General features: G+C 31.8%; 1 protein-coding gene across 1 annotated transcript in view; it reads left to right on the forward strand.

Moving 5' to 3' along the window:
* Positions 1 to 16,209, forward strand: part of stol (stolid) — a 94,748-nt gene that overhangs the window by 59,916 nt on the left and 18,623 nt on the right. Inside the window, exons 5-6 of the mRNA XM_068770406.1 lie at positions 6,526 to 6,657; positions 8,454 to 8,731. Coding sequence (XP_068626507.1) covers positions 6,526 to 6,657; positions 8,454 to 8,731 — 410 coding nt within the window. The remainder of the gene's footprint in view (positions 1 to 6,525; positions 6,658 to 8,453; positions 8,732 to 16,209) is intronic.

Here is a 16,209-nt window from a genome sequence, read left to right on the forward strand (position 1 = left end):
CACAGTTGGGAGGAGTTGGGGTGGAAAGCGTATTTGTGTGAATTTCATTTATTTCAAACGACGCGAATAATGAACTCAGTAATAGAGTTCTAGTCAACGATTCAATACAGAGCCTGGCGTCGCCCGAACAATTTATATTCGAACCTAATAACATAAAAAACGATCCACGACATTATTGGCTTAATCTAAAATTTTATGTAGACGTGTGACTAACCATGACTGTAAGGTAGTTATGTTCTACAATATATTGTAACTTTTGAAAGAAGTATGAAATACAGCTAGCGATAACCCATTCAAACAAGGGCCTGAAAGTTTCATAACTTTTCGGTCTGGTGAATTTTCGTGAGGGACGTTTCTGTAACCGCGAAACTGGGCCACGAAGAACCGCAAGACCAGTACTTACTACCTGCCTCGGACGGATTCCTAATAACTTTCGATTCCGTATTGTGGGCATACCACTTCAATGGCATTTAATGTCAATGCTGGAATTTAAACCTACCTACTGGTGTGCATTAACATACATTCTTGAAAATTTCTATTATACATTAGCTTTAAAGGGGTAAATGTTTAGCTTATTTGTAAGCAAAAAATTTTTTTAACCTACTTCCAATCACCATATAAAGTAATCACTCTGATATATAATATGTTTCATTAATTATTTTTTCCTATTGGAATGCGTCAGGTCAATTACTTCTGGCAGTATAAAGTATGAAGGAATAGATAGTAGACAATAATTAATTTAATATGTAATGGTTCGAATCAATCTTACATCTTAATTTACTTAATATTCATGTTAATAGATAATGATCGATATAATCTTATAATTCACACTGCTCATTAAAGATATAGAATTGCCGCTACTCAAAAACTAATTTCTAAAGAATGCGTAGCAACGTCCTCTGCGTATTATAATATTACATTGCCACGTCAACCCGCCTGCCAAATATGGCGATTATGGTAAACTTCCATGTAAATATATTTGGGGGTGGCCTATACCTTGCAGTGAGCGTCTTTGCGCTGGAATGATGATCCGAATTTTGAAAAGGTTTATTCTTATTGAATTATCATTACGTTATTTATTACTTCTGAAATCACTGATTTTTGAACAGGGTGTACCATATATTCATTGACAGCAAACGAGCTATACATTCATCCCTTAAAGCCTTTACACCTATAACCAGCCATCCTGTATTTTTTTTTAATATATTCAATATCATATTTTTTTCTTATTCTCCAGTTCTGGGTATTTAGGAGCGTTGCTGTTTACACAAACTACTAAATAACTGTATTTGGATGCAAAAATAATTAGTGCTTATAAATTAATACAATTTAAATTATCCTAAGCGTGCAGCGCGTTGACCACTATCTGCATAGCTTGAGCCGATTTCGGATTTTTAACTTTACATAAAATCACTAAGTAAATTTTTAACACCACTAGAACAATGTTTTTTATTGTATTAATAGATTAATATAAAATTTTATTACTAATTACCCAGTTCCATTTACACAAAATTTATAAAATTGGTACTTATCGTTTATGAGATAAAGGCGTAACTCACGGTTTGTATCTAAAAAAATAGACAAACAACTCATTTATCCAGCGTATGTCGCCGAATAATATTGTTGAAGGAATAACAGCATAACAAAATAAAAAATACGACACTGTTTTTTTAATTTATATGTTGATAAAAATCAAACTGATTTTCGCTTAATAAAATTTTTTAATTATGAATAATCTGTTTTCATACGCAAAAATTGAAAAACCCAAAAACTTATCATGCCGTTCTCGACATATAAACAGTGTAAATAACACAATTTCATTTTATTAATAAATAAATTAATATTTTCACCTAAAAGGAATCAACATAAAATTCCATATTTTCTCCGTTAGGCGTGTAAACGACTCGACGTTGTGTTAATTAAATAACGCTGCACGCTTTAATGTCACATTTCTATTAAATATGGCTAAAAGTTGCTTTTAATATAAACTGATTTGACAACACGTGACAAGTGAGTAGCATGCAATATGCCTTCGTTCTGATATAATTGAACCTGATTTACTGATGACACACTTAGCTGCGAAGTCCAAACTGAAAACACGTTGGGGTTAAATATCAAATATTGTGAAAGCTTTTAAGCATTACTCTGCCTTTTTGAACATTTTAATACATCTACAATGTTAACTTAGTATTATATATGTATGTTATACATACGAAGAGAAGGATTTTAGTGCAGAGTTCTTTAAAATATGTTAATAATGTCTATCTCTTAAAAGATTTATAACATTCATCACTTATGAAAGTAATAATTATTAACGATTAGCGGTTTCTCATGTTTTTACATATCTTTTTCAAAGTGATAATGTTGTTAGTTCTCGACCAAAAACTCATACATCAGGCTGGATAGATTATAAGTATAAAAGCTTTAAACTGGACGCATGTTTAGCATTTTTGCTGTCTATTAATGTACGCTACATCTTTGCCAAAAATCAATCATCTTAGACATTATAAATAATATATTGATAATATATTAAGAAAAAACAGTTTGCAAAATTCAGATTACTATATATTTTAATTAATTCTTCTTTACTGTCAATCCTTGATGATTTTCTAATGCCAGATGTCATTTACCTGTCGCATTCCTATAAAAAATTTTAGAATGTTTACTTTATATATAGAGATTTGAAATCGGTGTAAGAGTTTTAAAGATTTTTGTTGACAAATGAGCTATACATTCATCTTTATGAAGCTTTCACTCCTATCCAATTGCCCTGTAGAGATATTTCAAAAGGTTATACACTTGTACACATCTTAAAGAAAAGTTTCATAAAGTCAAAATTATAATATATTGACAATATTTATGTAAAATACTGTCTATATGCATAAGAATAGTAAAAAAATGACGTTAAAGCTTGTTACACATTTCTCGTGTACGTATTTACAATAAACAGCCGCGTGAAGCTTCTTAATTATCATGCAATAAATTTATAAAGTTTATTAAACTAATAGTAGTAAAACAACCTTATTACAGTATTCAGGCTCTATAAGTGACATTGAAGTTTGACAATGTATTGCTCTTACTAGTGTATTTAAGTATATTTGGAAGTGTGATCACAAAAAAGTGCTGAGTGCGCTCTTCACAGATCAGGATGCGTTCGAAATTATGAGGGAGCTCCGTTTGATTCTAATTTCAATTAAATTTAGCTTATTTCTCGTGACGTATACCAGTATTCACTGACGCAAAGCCGCTAAATATACACTTGATAATTTCCTAACAGCAAGGTTTCTATTCCTTGAAGTCAACTAGTTGCAAACATTTCTGTGTTCTGGTTTCGAAAATGCTGTTATTCGTAAAATTACTCAAGAGTCGCCATCTTGTATCTCAACGTGACAAGCGCAAGGGTTAAACTAATGAACTACTTTCAAGTCACTTTCAAAGGTTGTAAATGGAAGAAATACGAGAAAGTTAATATTTGAGTTTTATTTAGTTGGCTTCCAATGCTTGACGCAGAACTAGTAACCTTCAACGTGACAAAATGTCTGTAATAACTAATGACTGCTGTTTTCATTTCCACAGTATTTGTTTATTTTACTTCGACCGGAACCCCGTTTGCGAAACTTTAGCTCTTTGTAAACATTTTCCTGTTTTAAAATTACTTTCGACATATCAAAATATTTACTATTTAATACTTAACTTTTTATCGCTTTGCCAATATAAACTGTAACTGTGGCAATAAATTTCTTTTACATTTTCCTTGCCGAGATTTGTCTCTTCTTTCCGTACATTTCCGATGTCTCTTTGTGGGAGACATACATAATGAACTATATCTTTTGGAATTTTCATATCTATTACTACAAATAGTTTATTACTGAAATAAAATGTAACCATAATTTTTCCTTTTCTTATACTAATCCGTTGTTGTCGCACTAATGTGGGAGGAACTCTCCCATCCCTCGTCTATAACCAACTATCTATAAAAATAAATAGATTAGATATTTACTGTCAGTGCTTATCTTCATTTAAACCATGTTTTAAATCGTATTGATGATGCATAGCATTTTATAATAAAAAATAAAAAAGTAGATAACTAATTATAATAAATAAAGATGAATAAATTCGTTTTTAATCTGATTACTCTTACCAAGAATTTTTTTTACCTAACACATTTTGTAATTACCTGTCAATGATATGCAATTAGTCATGTATTTTTAATAACTTAATTTTTGTATGTAATATTATTAATTTGGTTGGCAGTCCTTAATAAATACAATACATATTAAACATTTTAATAATTTTAAAAGTGTAATATTTTTATGTACTTTTTGCGTAAATAATTTTAACAGTCGTAATATTATGTTGTTTATTTGATCTTTATTTTCAGGTACGAATATTGCTGTTTTGAGTATTTACTAAATAATTAAATTTTCTGGCCCAAGGCATAGTATATTATAGAAACCGATCGCGATTCCAACGAACCGACTCCGCCAATTACGTTTCTTTTAATGTCGTCTGAAGTAAACTCCCCTAATTGGTCGATACCAAAACATCGGCTTCCTTTGTTTTGTTTACCTAAGAAATGTACGTTTATTTTTTATTCTAAAATATTCAAGATTTGTTTATAAATTCGTTTCGAATGTTTTAAAATTTAAATTTACAAATTTACTATAAAATTTAAAAATACACTATTTGTTGTTTGAAAGTAAATGAATATGTACATTTCTTGGATATAATTTTATGATTTTGAATATCATAGCTTATGTTGTGGACCCATATTAGAAAGGTTGCGTCTTAATACTTTTTTCAGTAATATTTTATTTATGCCAGTCACATGGTAGATACAAGAAATAAAAATAAACTTGTAAAATTTCCTAAATTTCGTCTTAAAAAGACTCCAAATTCTTCATGGGAAGTATACATTTATGAATGTTATAAAGTTTCATAAAACATCTTAGCTCATTTATTAATTTTAAATCTAAAATTTAAAATATGTTATTAAATAATTCTTATGGCATTCAAAAGTTATTTGCTCATTTACATGATTTATATTATAAGGTACACATCAAAAACTTAAATATTATAAGAGCAACTGTTGAGTTTCTTGCCAGCTCATCTCAGCAGATCAGTGTACCGAACCGATGGTAGCTTACTGTTAATAATGTTAAGATAATTGACGATACAGAAGAACATGTGAAAGCCTAATCGAATAAAGGTATTTTGAATGTGAGTTTCAATTTGAATTTGATCCTTTGATTGACTATGATCAGTGATGATGTGGCCTCTTTTGGTATCACGCCCCAATCTAATATATACATATATCTAATATATACATCTAATATACATTAATTTGTCTTTTTCTTTAAGACACCACATCGACAAACGTCGTCTAACTATTCGAATTCTTTACTTTTAGCTAAACTATATTTTAACCACTCCATTTTGCTGTTTGATACAGTTCATTACATGTAGCACATATAGAACAATAATTATCAAGCATCAATCATTAGACAGCTTCATATGAGCAGCTGCACCCATGGCGGTCATTACGGGGATCTTCCCACAATCTACCGCCATCTTTCCCACTCCGAGGAACATTGCACGTCCCGTGCAGACTTTCCTGATCCATCTATCGCAAAGTTAGATGACCTTTGAGTCTAATAGAGCCATTCATACTACTCTGGACTGGTTTGTTTTTTCTGCAAAGTTTTGGGTTGACTGATAGAGAATGTCTATTCGATATTCAATCTGCCATTACACAATGTGTAAAAAGAGTGAATAAATAAAACTATTGACAAACATTTTTAACTTCTGTGACAACCAAGATATTCGGAAATAACTTCAGTACAGCGACAATATTATCCATACTATGAACTGTTCTATCTGAAAGTCCATTTTATTTTACAGTCAATATCCGATAAAACAGTTCACGCTTTTATTTAAATAAATTTGTTTTTATTTCGTATTTAGCGTCAACAACACTAGATCCAAAATGTAAGTTTTATATATAATTGGTCACGCGTGATTTCTCACAATTCGTTCAATATCACCACATAATATTGTGTCACATGGGTTAGAAGCCTACGTATGGGTATTCTTGTTACATGAAAATCCTCTGAGGTGTTACGTGTGCCATTTGTTACCTTCCTGACTGGTATGTTCCGAAAACTTTTTAAAATTCTATGTTTGATTTTGTAAAGAGTTTGGAATATTTTAATGAAACTATCGTATTTTAATAGCTTAACGTTACAAAAGTTTCAATTCAATTACTTTGAATTAAAACCAGAGAACGTGTGGTTAAGTTTTGTTCTACTAATAAAGATATTCAGTACGTCGTCTCTCTTTACCTGATAAAGACCATCTCTCCATTTATTTTCATCAACAATCAAATTTCGTTTAGTTTTACTGGCCAATTCCATTTTTAAACTAGTGTTCTAGAGACATTCATTTTGCGTTAACACAAAAGGTAGCAGCGACATAGATTTGTAGATAACATATACTTTATGCGAGTAGGCGTTGTCTTTCTTCTAGATTCGGAGATGCAGAGCCAAATCTCTTGGTCGGAGCACTTGGACCCGTTATTTGTAAACAACTACGAGATTGATCCAACCCTCTCGTGGCAATACTTCGCCTCAACAACTGGCTTCATGAGGCGATATCCAGGTAACTATTTTCACTAACATTACTTTTCACTTAATTTATTCTCCATAGCAGTTATATATTTAGAAAAAATTTATGTAAGTCATGAGAAGAATGCCATAAGGTTGTAGTCTTGATTGTAGAATGAAATTGAGATCCCTATAAACATATCCGTTAAAAAAATCCAAAGCTACGACGGTTCGAAATGAAACCAAGGGTGGTTTGAGAATAGCCCATAACGAAATCAATCGAGTTTTGTGATGACCTTCACAAATATTCTTATTTTAGTAGTTAGAGCAATTTATTCATATTATTACTTTCAAAAATCATTTACACTTATATCTTATTTGATATATTTATTACATAATTAAAGTCATTGCAAGGGAGATATATAAGACCGTAAACGATTATTTTGCACTAAATATTATACAAAGTATGTTAAATATTTAAAATGTTTAGGTAGTTACTGGTAAAAAAACTAATTTCGTTAAAAGTATAATTTAAAACTTTGTTAAACCTGCATCTATAATTTATTTGAATGTGTGAAACGTCCAAACTTATTATAATTAGATTGTGTTCACTACACGTGATACATTAAAATTAGTTAATTAGAAATTATAAATAATTTTAACTGATACTTACAAACAGCATGAATATTTTCACTAAATTGTAACAAACACACAGGTCATAAATTATATATTTTCATCTGCGCTTATTGAATAAATTTAAAATAGATCTAACATAGACACAGTGGAACATTTACTTGAGCTTCATTGAAGTCAAATGATGGGCGCTCCAACGCGTCAACCTAGAAGCCTCGTTTTAAAACTAGCGATGGCTTAAGAAAAGTATATTGCTCTCAGAAATATCGTCGCGAACGGCCCCGCCGTGCCCCGAACTGAGCGGAACTATGCAACCTTGCCCGAAGCACTTCCTATTCTGAAGACTTCTAAGTGCTTCTAAAATTCACTACGATTTATAGCAGTTTCGTATTTGAAAACTGCTTGCATTCTACACAAAAGACAACGTTCTTGCATTATCAATATTGATAAACTCTTATATGTTTTAAGTAGGTTAATTATATCCTACACATTAAGAACTATTATTTATCTATTTATTAAGTATATTATTATCATCATAAACGAAATATTATTTAACAAAATAGCTACCCGTCAAGAACAGTTCTTAGTTATTAATGTATTATTACAAATTTGAAACCATTTTGATTTTGGTTCGTATTGCATTCAAAGTAAATTCTTAATTATTGATTGGGACATCACGCCTTGTAATTTTTTAACTTAACATATGGCGTTTTGAAATATCTTAATGTAAAACACATCTTTAAAATACTGATATAAATGTAAGCAAAGTATAAATTGTTTTTAAAACAGCTGATCCATTAACCTATCTGAGGTAGGAATCCGAAACTAAATTTCAAGTTTAATTAATTAAAAAAATATTTTTATGACAGTATTTATTGCAATTTTTTTTATGTCGTAAACACTCAGCGACTGCCCTCGCGGTTTATTTATTGACATTGCAAATGCATGCCGCACTGGACATTGTAATTTCATAGGAACAGTGTACAATGAATTAGGAAACTAATGAAAACTAGATGAATATATTATTTGGATATACCAAATGAAATAAAAATTGATAAATCAATTCTCGACTTATGACGTGACCAAGAAATATAGAGATTCATTTTTATATATACGAAGAAATTATTTCGACTAACTATGAAATTAAACTTAATACTCATTACCTAATATGATTCGTAATTAGTATATTTTTCTAATATAATATTTTATTGTAATCAGCTATGTCCTGGCCTCCGGAAGACGGATACTCACATCACGCTAGAGACTTCTACGACTTCAGGTCTTCGAACTGGTTCGTCGAAGCCGCGACATCGCCAAAGGACTTGGTCATCTTGATGGACGATTCGGACGATCTCAGCTCATCTTACCGACGGCTGGCCAAGGCCACTGTGGCAGCGCTCCTCGACACGCTCGGTCCTAACGACTTTGTCAATGTATATCGATACAACGATACCGTCTCGGAGATACATCCCTGCTACACGAAGATATTGGCTCAAGTGAGTAATTATCAAATCTTTTACTTTAAAATGATTTTACACATAAACACGAAACAAAATCACTTTGTTACTCGTACAGAACCTCACTTTGTGTTTTCAATACCGCAACTCCTATACATTAGGACTTTTTGATATAACGTCAAAATTGACCTTTTATCGTTCTTATGTTATAACAATAAATATATTGGGCAGATAAATGTAAAGTCCTTGATATGCCAACGCAATGTAAGACTATTCCGATTCATTCTTCTCTGGTTCACGATTGTGCATGGAAGTGATTATATAACTACATGAAATACCTGCCGGTTTTCGGCTTGGATCAGCCCTATACGCATCTACGTGGCCACGTCTTAGCTTCACTTGAAATGATCAGATCAGAGCTAAGTAACCAGGGATGCAAGATCAAGATGACTCACCAATACCGTAAAATTCATTTCACTGTTAAATATCTATATAATGTATATGTGGTCATTACATCAAACATTGCAAATACATTTGGTCGAGTTTGCAAGTAGTGGTAAAGATTCTTGATACAAATAAATCTATTATAAGTGTAACTTAAAACAGATATTGCGCGTACATGGTGCTTTAGTATCTTACAAAGTTCTTGTTGGCATTACTTCACACGTAGCGCACATTAAAACCCCTAAGTTAAATTAAAACAAGGCCTCGGGAACAGGTAAGCGTAACGAACGATGTTTGTTATTATACTAATTAAACATTTAACCTCATGAATAGTTTATTAATGCGATCGTTTACATCGGCAATAGCTTAAAAATATCTCGCATAAAACAAATTTGATGATAAATAAATTAAGAGTGAAAATGAATTTAAAATAGAAAAAACTAAATTGTCACATGCACTTAAATACTCTTTAACATTGAAATGGACCTGCACAGGGCATCTGGTTAAACTTTTAAATTTAGTACTAGTTTATAAACTTTTAAAAGGAAACGATGAAATGAAAGCTAGAGTGGCTAATATTACAAGCGCACAGGTTATGGAATAACGAAAACTGGAAAAAAACAAATGTTCCAATTCAACATAACGGATGCTTTAATCGTAGAAGTATTCATTTATGTATTTTATTATCGACCTAGGATCATTTACAGTGATAAATAACGCGCCTAACAAAGCTAATAGATGTGTTACAAAAACTAATTGTTAGTGTAGTGGAACTTTTCAGCTATGTTTGAGGATTGCAGATTCCGGGGAGTACTTATTTTCATTTATAGACTGGAAAGCGTTGAATAAATTTCTAAAGAATACTTTTAGTTTAATAATTTTATTATCCACTTAAGGTCATTAATAGTAACAATTTAATAGATCCTGAGAAGAATACCAAAATAACCTAATTTGATAGAAGGTGGAATCTAATAGAGCTTCACTGTAATAGTTTCCTTCAGTTTAAAGATACGAGTCTGCTAAATGCGACCTGATTTGAGAACAATCCCCAACAAACTCAAACAGTTATACGATTTTTACCAGACAACCTTAGATAGAGACGAGAAAAATCTAGGAAAAGGCAGTTTAGGGTATACATAATACGTAAAAATGAAAAACGTACTACACATGATATATTTATATTTGATATATAGATTACACGATTATTTAGATCAAACATAACACAAAATAACGCACCAAACCGTTTTGCTTGTGATAGTTTCTGTTTGAATTCCATGATATTCTATTTTTAAATTTAACCCTTTTAGTCATATCATAGACTATGCTTTTAAATGGTTCTCGGAACAGGGCAAATGCAGGTATTGCGTGCGACGCTGGGCATTACGCGATACCCATCTATCCTCGGTGTGTCGCGCCCTAATGGAATCAATCAAAGGTGCTTTAATTCGGGGCTCCATTAGATTGTTACAAACAAAAAAAACACTACATTCATATCCATTGTCGAGAATAGTATAAAAATGATATATTAATATAGTTATAGCAATAGCAATCTGGTGACGTGGTATTTTAAATCGATAAAACATAGGTTTGACTTAATTGATGAAAAATTTGACTTATATTTTGTTTTAAAGGTATTATTAATTAACAAAATTATGCCTATTACATACATGTAATGATAATAAAATTTGTTTATTTATATATGTTGTGTTAAAAAAACTACTCTTTATTTTTTCTTAAATTTATGCGAATGTTATTATTATAAAACTAATTTTTATTTTTAGGTTCATTTTTACATTAGATTTCATAAAGCACTAATTGTCTTAAAAGAACATCAATTTCTCTAAAGCACGGTTCCCGAGATCATTGAAATGAAAACACCCAAATATTAATAGAAAAGAAGATGGGTGGTTGTATTTTTCGTTGGATTTTGGAATCCATTATTATTATTACATTATCATCAAAATTAAACGTATTGCTACAAAGCCACAGAATAACGTGCGCTTATTCTGCATAAAACAAACCAACCAAGATTTTAATAAGTTTAAAGTTACCTCAAAATAACAATACCATATTTATATTAACGCCTAAAGATTTTGAGCAGTGGTAGTCCAACGGCAGAGTATTGAGACTTACGTTCGCAGGTCACGGGTTCATTACCCGGGGTACAACCTTATATAAATCACACTTTGTACATTTATTACATATGAGTGCCACTGCTCACAAACAAGTTTTCATGGCAGCCTCTTCGTGCCATAACACCAAACTGCGATCGCCGAGTGTGGTGATTATGGTAAACCCCTATTGATATATTTTGGGGAAGCATATGCCTTGCAGTTGACGTCTATGGGCTGAAACGACGAAGGACTAATAATATAATAATTCTACCCGTAACTATGGCTGCAACAAAGTACTTAAAACATTCATGTTCTTCATAATATAAAAGTAAATCGAGATGTAATTTAACTTACAATATTACTTTTTATCTTAAATGTAATTGATCTCAATTCAGAAGGCTTATTATAAAAAATGTCAGTTATCTTGTCTATCGAGATCCGTTATCTCCTTACAGACGCTGTAAACGACGTTATCGTCTTTCTAAATACCCTATTCTTCAACTCCGCCTTTGTATCTATTTATACAAGTTTTATTATAGAGTAACGTAAAGGAAAATGTTTTATTTTTAAATCCATTTCCGTTATTTTAATGGCTCGTAATTAAAACACCCACCTCTAGCTGTATTCGTCATTTCCATTAAGTACCATTAGTATGTTTATTTGCACCGTCAGATAATAAGACTATGTCTCAAGTTTCTATCATTCACTAACAATAATTTTCTAATGAAACTGGAGCACGAAAATAGAATAAATCTACGCCATGCTTAAAATAACTTCAACGAATTTAAAATTCTATTTTCTACTGAATGACCTTACTAACCTGTTAAGTCCACGATAATGTTTATTTACGATAGTATTTTATATTTGGCACTTAATAGAAGCAAGACTAAGATAAAACAATCGTTAATTCGTCGACGCTATAAAAACGTACTAAAAATGTTCATTTTTTAAAAAAAATTGAGAATTCTTAACCATTATAAGACACATCGAGCAGTGGTAGCCCAATGGTAAGAATTAAGACTTGCGATTGTAGGTCGCGGGTTCTTTTCCCGCGATACAGTCTCATATAATTCACATTTTGAACATTATACATTCCTAAACAGCTCTGTATAATCACTCTGAAATTTGTTCCAATTCGACAGGCTTTTAACTTCTGGCAGTACAAAGTCTACAGGGATAAGTAGTAAACAATAATTCATTCAATATGAAATGATCCGGATCAATCTTAAATCTTAATATATTTTATATTCGTCTTAATATATAATGATCGAAACAATCTTATTATATATAGGTTGCAGGTCGCGATTTCGATTCCCGGCATACGATCTTATATAATTCACACTTTGTGTATTTATATAGAAGTGCTACTGCTTTCAAATAAGTTTCCAGAGGATGGGCAGCAGCGCCCTCTGCGTACCATAATACCACACTGCGATCGCTAACCCGCATATTAAGTGTGGCGATTATGGTATATCCCCCTTAGATATCTTTGGCCGAGAGGGGGGCTATGTTTGGCAGAGGAGGGCTATGTTTTGCGGGGGGGGCGGAGTTATGGGGCTGAAACGTATGTAAGAAACAAGCTATGTCGTCAATGTATGTATGCGTATTAACTAATCAATGCAATGTGTGATGTAGGAGCAAGTCGTATCACATACAGATTATATTTATACATTTATAGGTTATATTATACCATCTGTTAAAAAAAATTCTAGCTGCCAAAACATAATATCACCTAATTTATGCGAAGAGTTTGCAAAGCAGTACTGTTAGGATCATTCAAAATATAGAAATTTATTAGGTGAAGGTGTGTGACAATTCATTGCAAAGAAGGTTTTCCTTAATCTACTACGCCGATCGTCAGCCCCGAGGATCGTGACCGGACTCTTTCATTACACCGCGATGGATCCAGAACCCACACAATAAATCCATGGAATGCTGAGAAGTTATGTTGCTATCTTTAAAAAGTGTTTAATATAATATATAAAAACAACTTTTATCACTTTTATAATATGTCGAGAATAAAAAATATTGAAAATAAATTCATAACTAATAAAGGATTTAAAACAAAATTCAAACGTTTATAAATAAAGTGTCAGTAGAGCAAAAAAAGGTTCTAGTGTTAGGAAATGTTTAGTAAATTCTCGAAATAGATGCCCACTAGCAGTGGTTTTAGACAAAAATTGTTCCGAATTTTCTGTCAGGGAATATGTTGATGTTTCGCTGTTAAACAGAGTGATTAGTTATTGATGTAAAAGCTTTAAAGTTGTGATAATATTTTCTTTCAATTAATATACACCATACGGTACACTAGATCCAAAAATCAATGGTTTCAGAAATAATAAACAACATATTGATAATATAATAAGAAAAAACTACTTCCAAAATTCAGTTTATGCAAAATTTGTGCTGCCAAAAATTGTTGGTCTGTCCCATTCCAATAGAAAATTTAATGTTATATATTTCAGAGTGATTACCTTATACAGGCTGATTAGGAATAGGTGTAAAAATTTTAAAACGACTAAAAATTACAATGACAAATTAGCTACAACCTATTATTTGTTTTCTAGTGGAAGATTAATACCGATATATTAATTTAAGCCACAAATTTCAACCACAAGTATAATTTAATCTCTGCTCTAATTTATTTTGTTAGTATTTAAGTACTTACTTACTTTGACAACTAAACGCATTAATCATTTAATGTTTCAGTGTGTCATTTACTAGTTGAGTACGAAAGTTAATTAAAAAGATGTCCATCTGTAATGTATTTGAACTTAGTTAAATGGGTAATCCTTCAAACTAAAAGAGTACTAGAATAACTTCAGTGAGTAGAGCTTGACCTATTTATTGCCTACTAGCAATCCACAGTAGCTTTAACCTTGAAATGATAAATATAATACAGTGTTTAGGCGAAAATTGATATGTGATAAACAGAATTTAAGAATTTTAATTAAACAAAAAAGTTAGAAAGGAAGTTCAAAAGATGCTATATGAAATGATATCAACATTTATTTCTACTAATAATTTTCGCTTGAATAATTAAAATACTTGCTGTATGTTATCATCCGAATATATTTATTTACAGTTAAACATAAGCTTCTCCTAATGCCTGCGACTATCCAATCCACTGCTCTTCTTGTTTATCCTTTCCGATCTATGTTCTGAAACTGATGATCCATCTGGATAAAATGCCTTGCACCCATGTTTTTCGTTCATCATCTGCCGTTATCTGCACGACAAACATGACCCGCAGCCACTTCAGTTTTAAAATATTGAGAACTATATCGTTGTGTTTATTTCATCGTTATATTTCTACGATTCTCATTAGTTTTAGGCAATGGAGGTGAAGGCTGGTAAAGGAAGGTCTAGGTCTATAAGATGTGCCAAGCGATAGTTTGTCAAAAAGTTTAATTACATCGGAGTTACAAGTGTTTTTGTGAAATGTTTTAATTTTGTTAAACGCGTCAAGTCTCGACTGGTGTCTCGACTGCGCAATTTTTTGGAAAGTAATCGTCAAAAACTTCTTCTATCATTTCTCAACCACCGTATTCATCGAATTTGACTCCTTGCGACTTCTGGCTATTCAGCAAATTAAACAAAAGGCCAATGCGGGGACGCCGTTTTTACACAATCGAGGAGATAAAACCCGAATCGAAGAAGGTCTTGACTGCTATACTGGAAAAAGACTATTCCGACTGTTTCGAAGAGTAGAAAAATGTCTGAGAAAAGTGTGTTTTATCGGAAGGGGATTACACTGGAGGTGATGAAATTGATTTGGAAGAATAAATTTTATTAACAAGTTAACCATACTTTTTGATCACAGTATTATAAAACGCCAATACAATCATAATTAAATCAACTATTGTGCTTTACAAATCGTAATCCAAATAAATTTACAAAATATTGCACGACATAGAAATAAACGTTGCGTTAGAGCCTTTTACACCTACACATGAGACTAAGCGAGCGGTGATTAAGAAGAGTATTTCTCACCAATTCCACATCATCATCATCATCATTTCGACCATACGACGTCCTCTAGTGGACATGATCCATAAATCCATAGATTTCTAATGAAACCGGTTAAAAGCCGGCCTACATTCATCGTTTTCCGGCGACAGTAATAAGGTATTATGTCCACTTTGTAAGTAAACGTCTTACGTTGCACATGCCGATTCATGGTCTTCAGAACTATAAAGCCCCAGCTGCCATGTGTTATATATAAATTAATCAAAATTTATTTAAAATTACCAAGTACCTTTTCATGCATATCTTAATTTAATAACGTGGAATTTAGTTAGATTAACATCGCTTTCAAATAACTACAGAACACTTATATGAAGCAGTCACAAGTTTTAGCGCCGTCTGGCCGGGAAAGGGAACTATATATCAAGAATATCGTGTCGGTATATTCACTTATTCAGTTCATAAGTCGCGGCGAACATAAGAGATAAAATCTTTGCTACAAAGAAGTGAGAAGTAGCTCATAACAGGTGGGAGAGCGAGCGTTTATCGCTCAAGTTGGCGTCTTATAACGCTAAGTTATATGCGCGAGATGTTTTCTAGAGTATAAAAACTCTTATTTCATATTTAATACCTACTTTTAATATTTCTTGATATTTACACTAAGAGTTGTATTTCTGTAAATTTGCGGCTTACGTATTATAATAGCGATGTACGTAAGGTACGTAAAATCAGTATTTATTTTGTTAGAAGAATTATTTAAATTTAAGAATTTCTCTAAACAATAACTTGTAAAAAATATCCTATTATAGTGTGAAGGTTTTGTACAGTGACAATAACATTTGGAATAATTTGCTCCACCATTGTATTAAGGATGAAATAAAAGTAACCACAAAACATAGTCTAAGTTTATTGTGGGCTCTTCTCTGATCAAGGTGCGTTTGGAACCCTCTGAGGTTTTATATGAAGGATGTCATTATGCTCTTCTAGTTTTTT

Source organism: Battus philenor, unplaced genomic scaffold, assembly GCF_028537555.1.
Source record: "Battus philenor isolate CCGP_79_NKW_IND1 unplaced genomic scaffold, ilBatPhil1.0.hap1 SCAF_3, whole genome shotgun sequence".
Classification (NCBI taxonomy): domain Eukaryota; kingdom Metazoa; phylum Arthropoda; class Insecta; order Lepidoptera; family Papilionidae; genus Battus; species Battus philenor.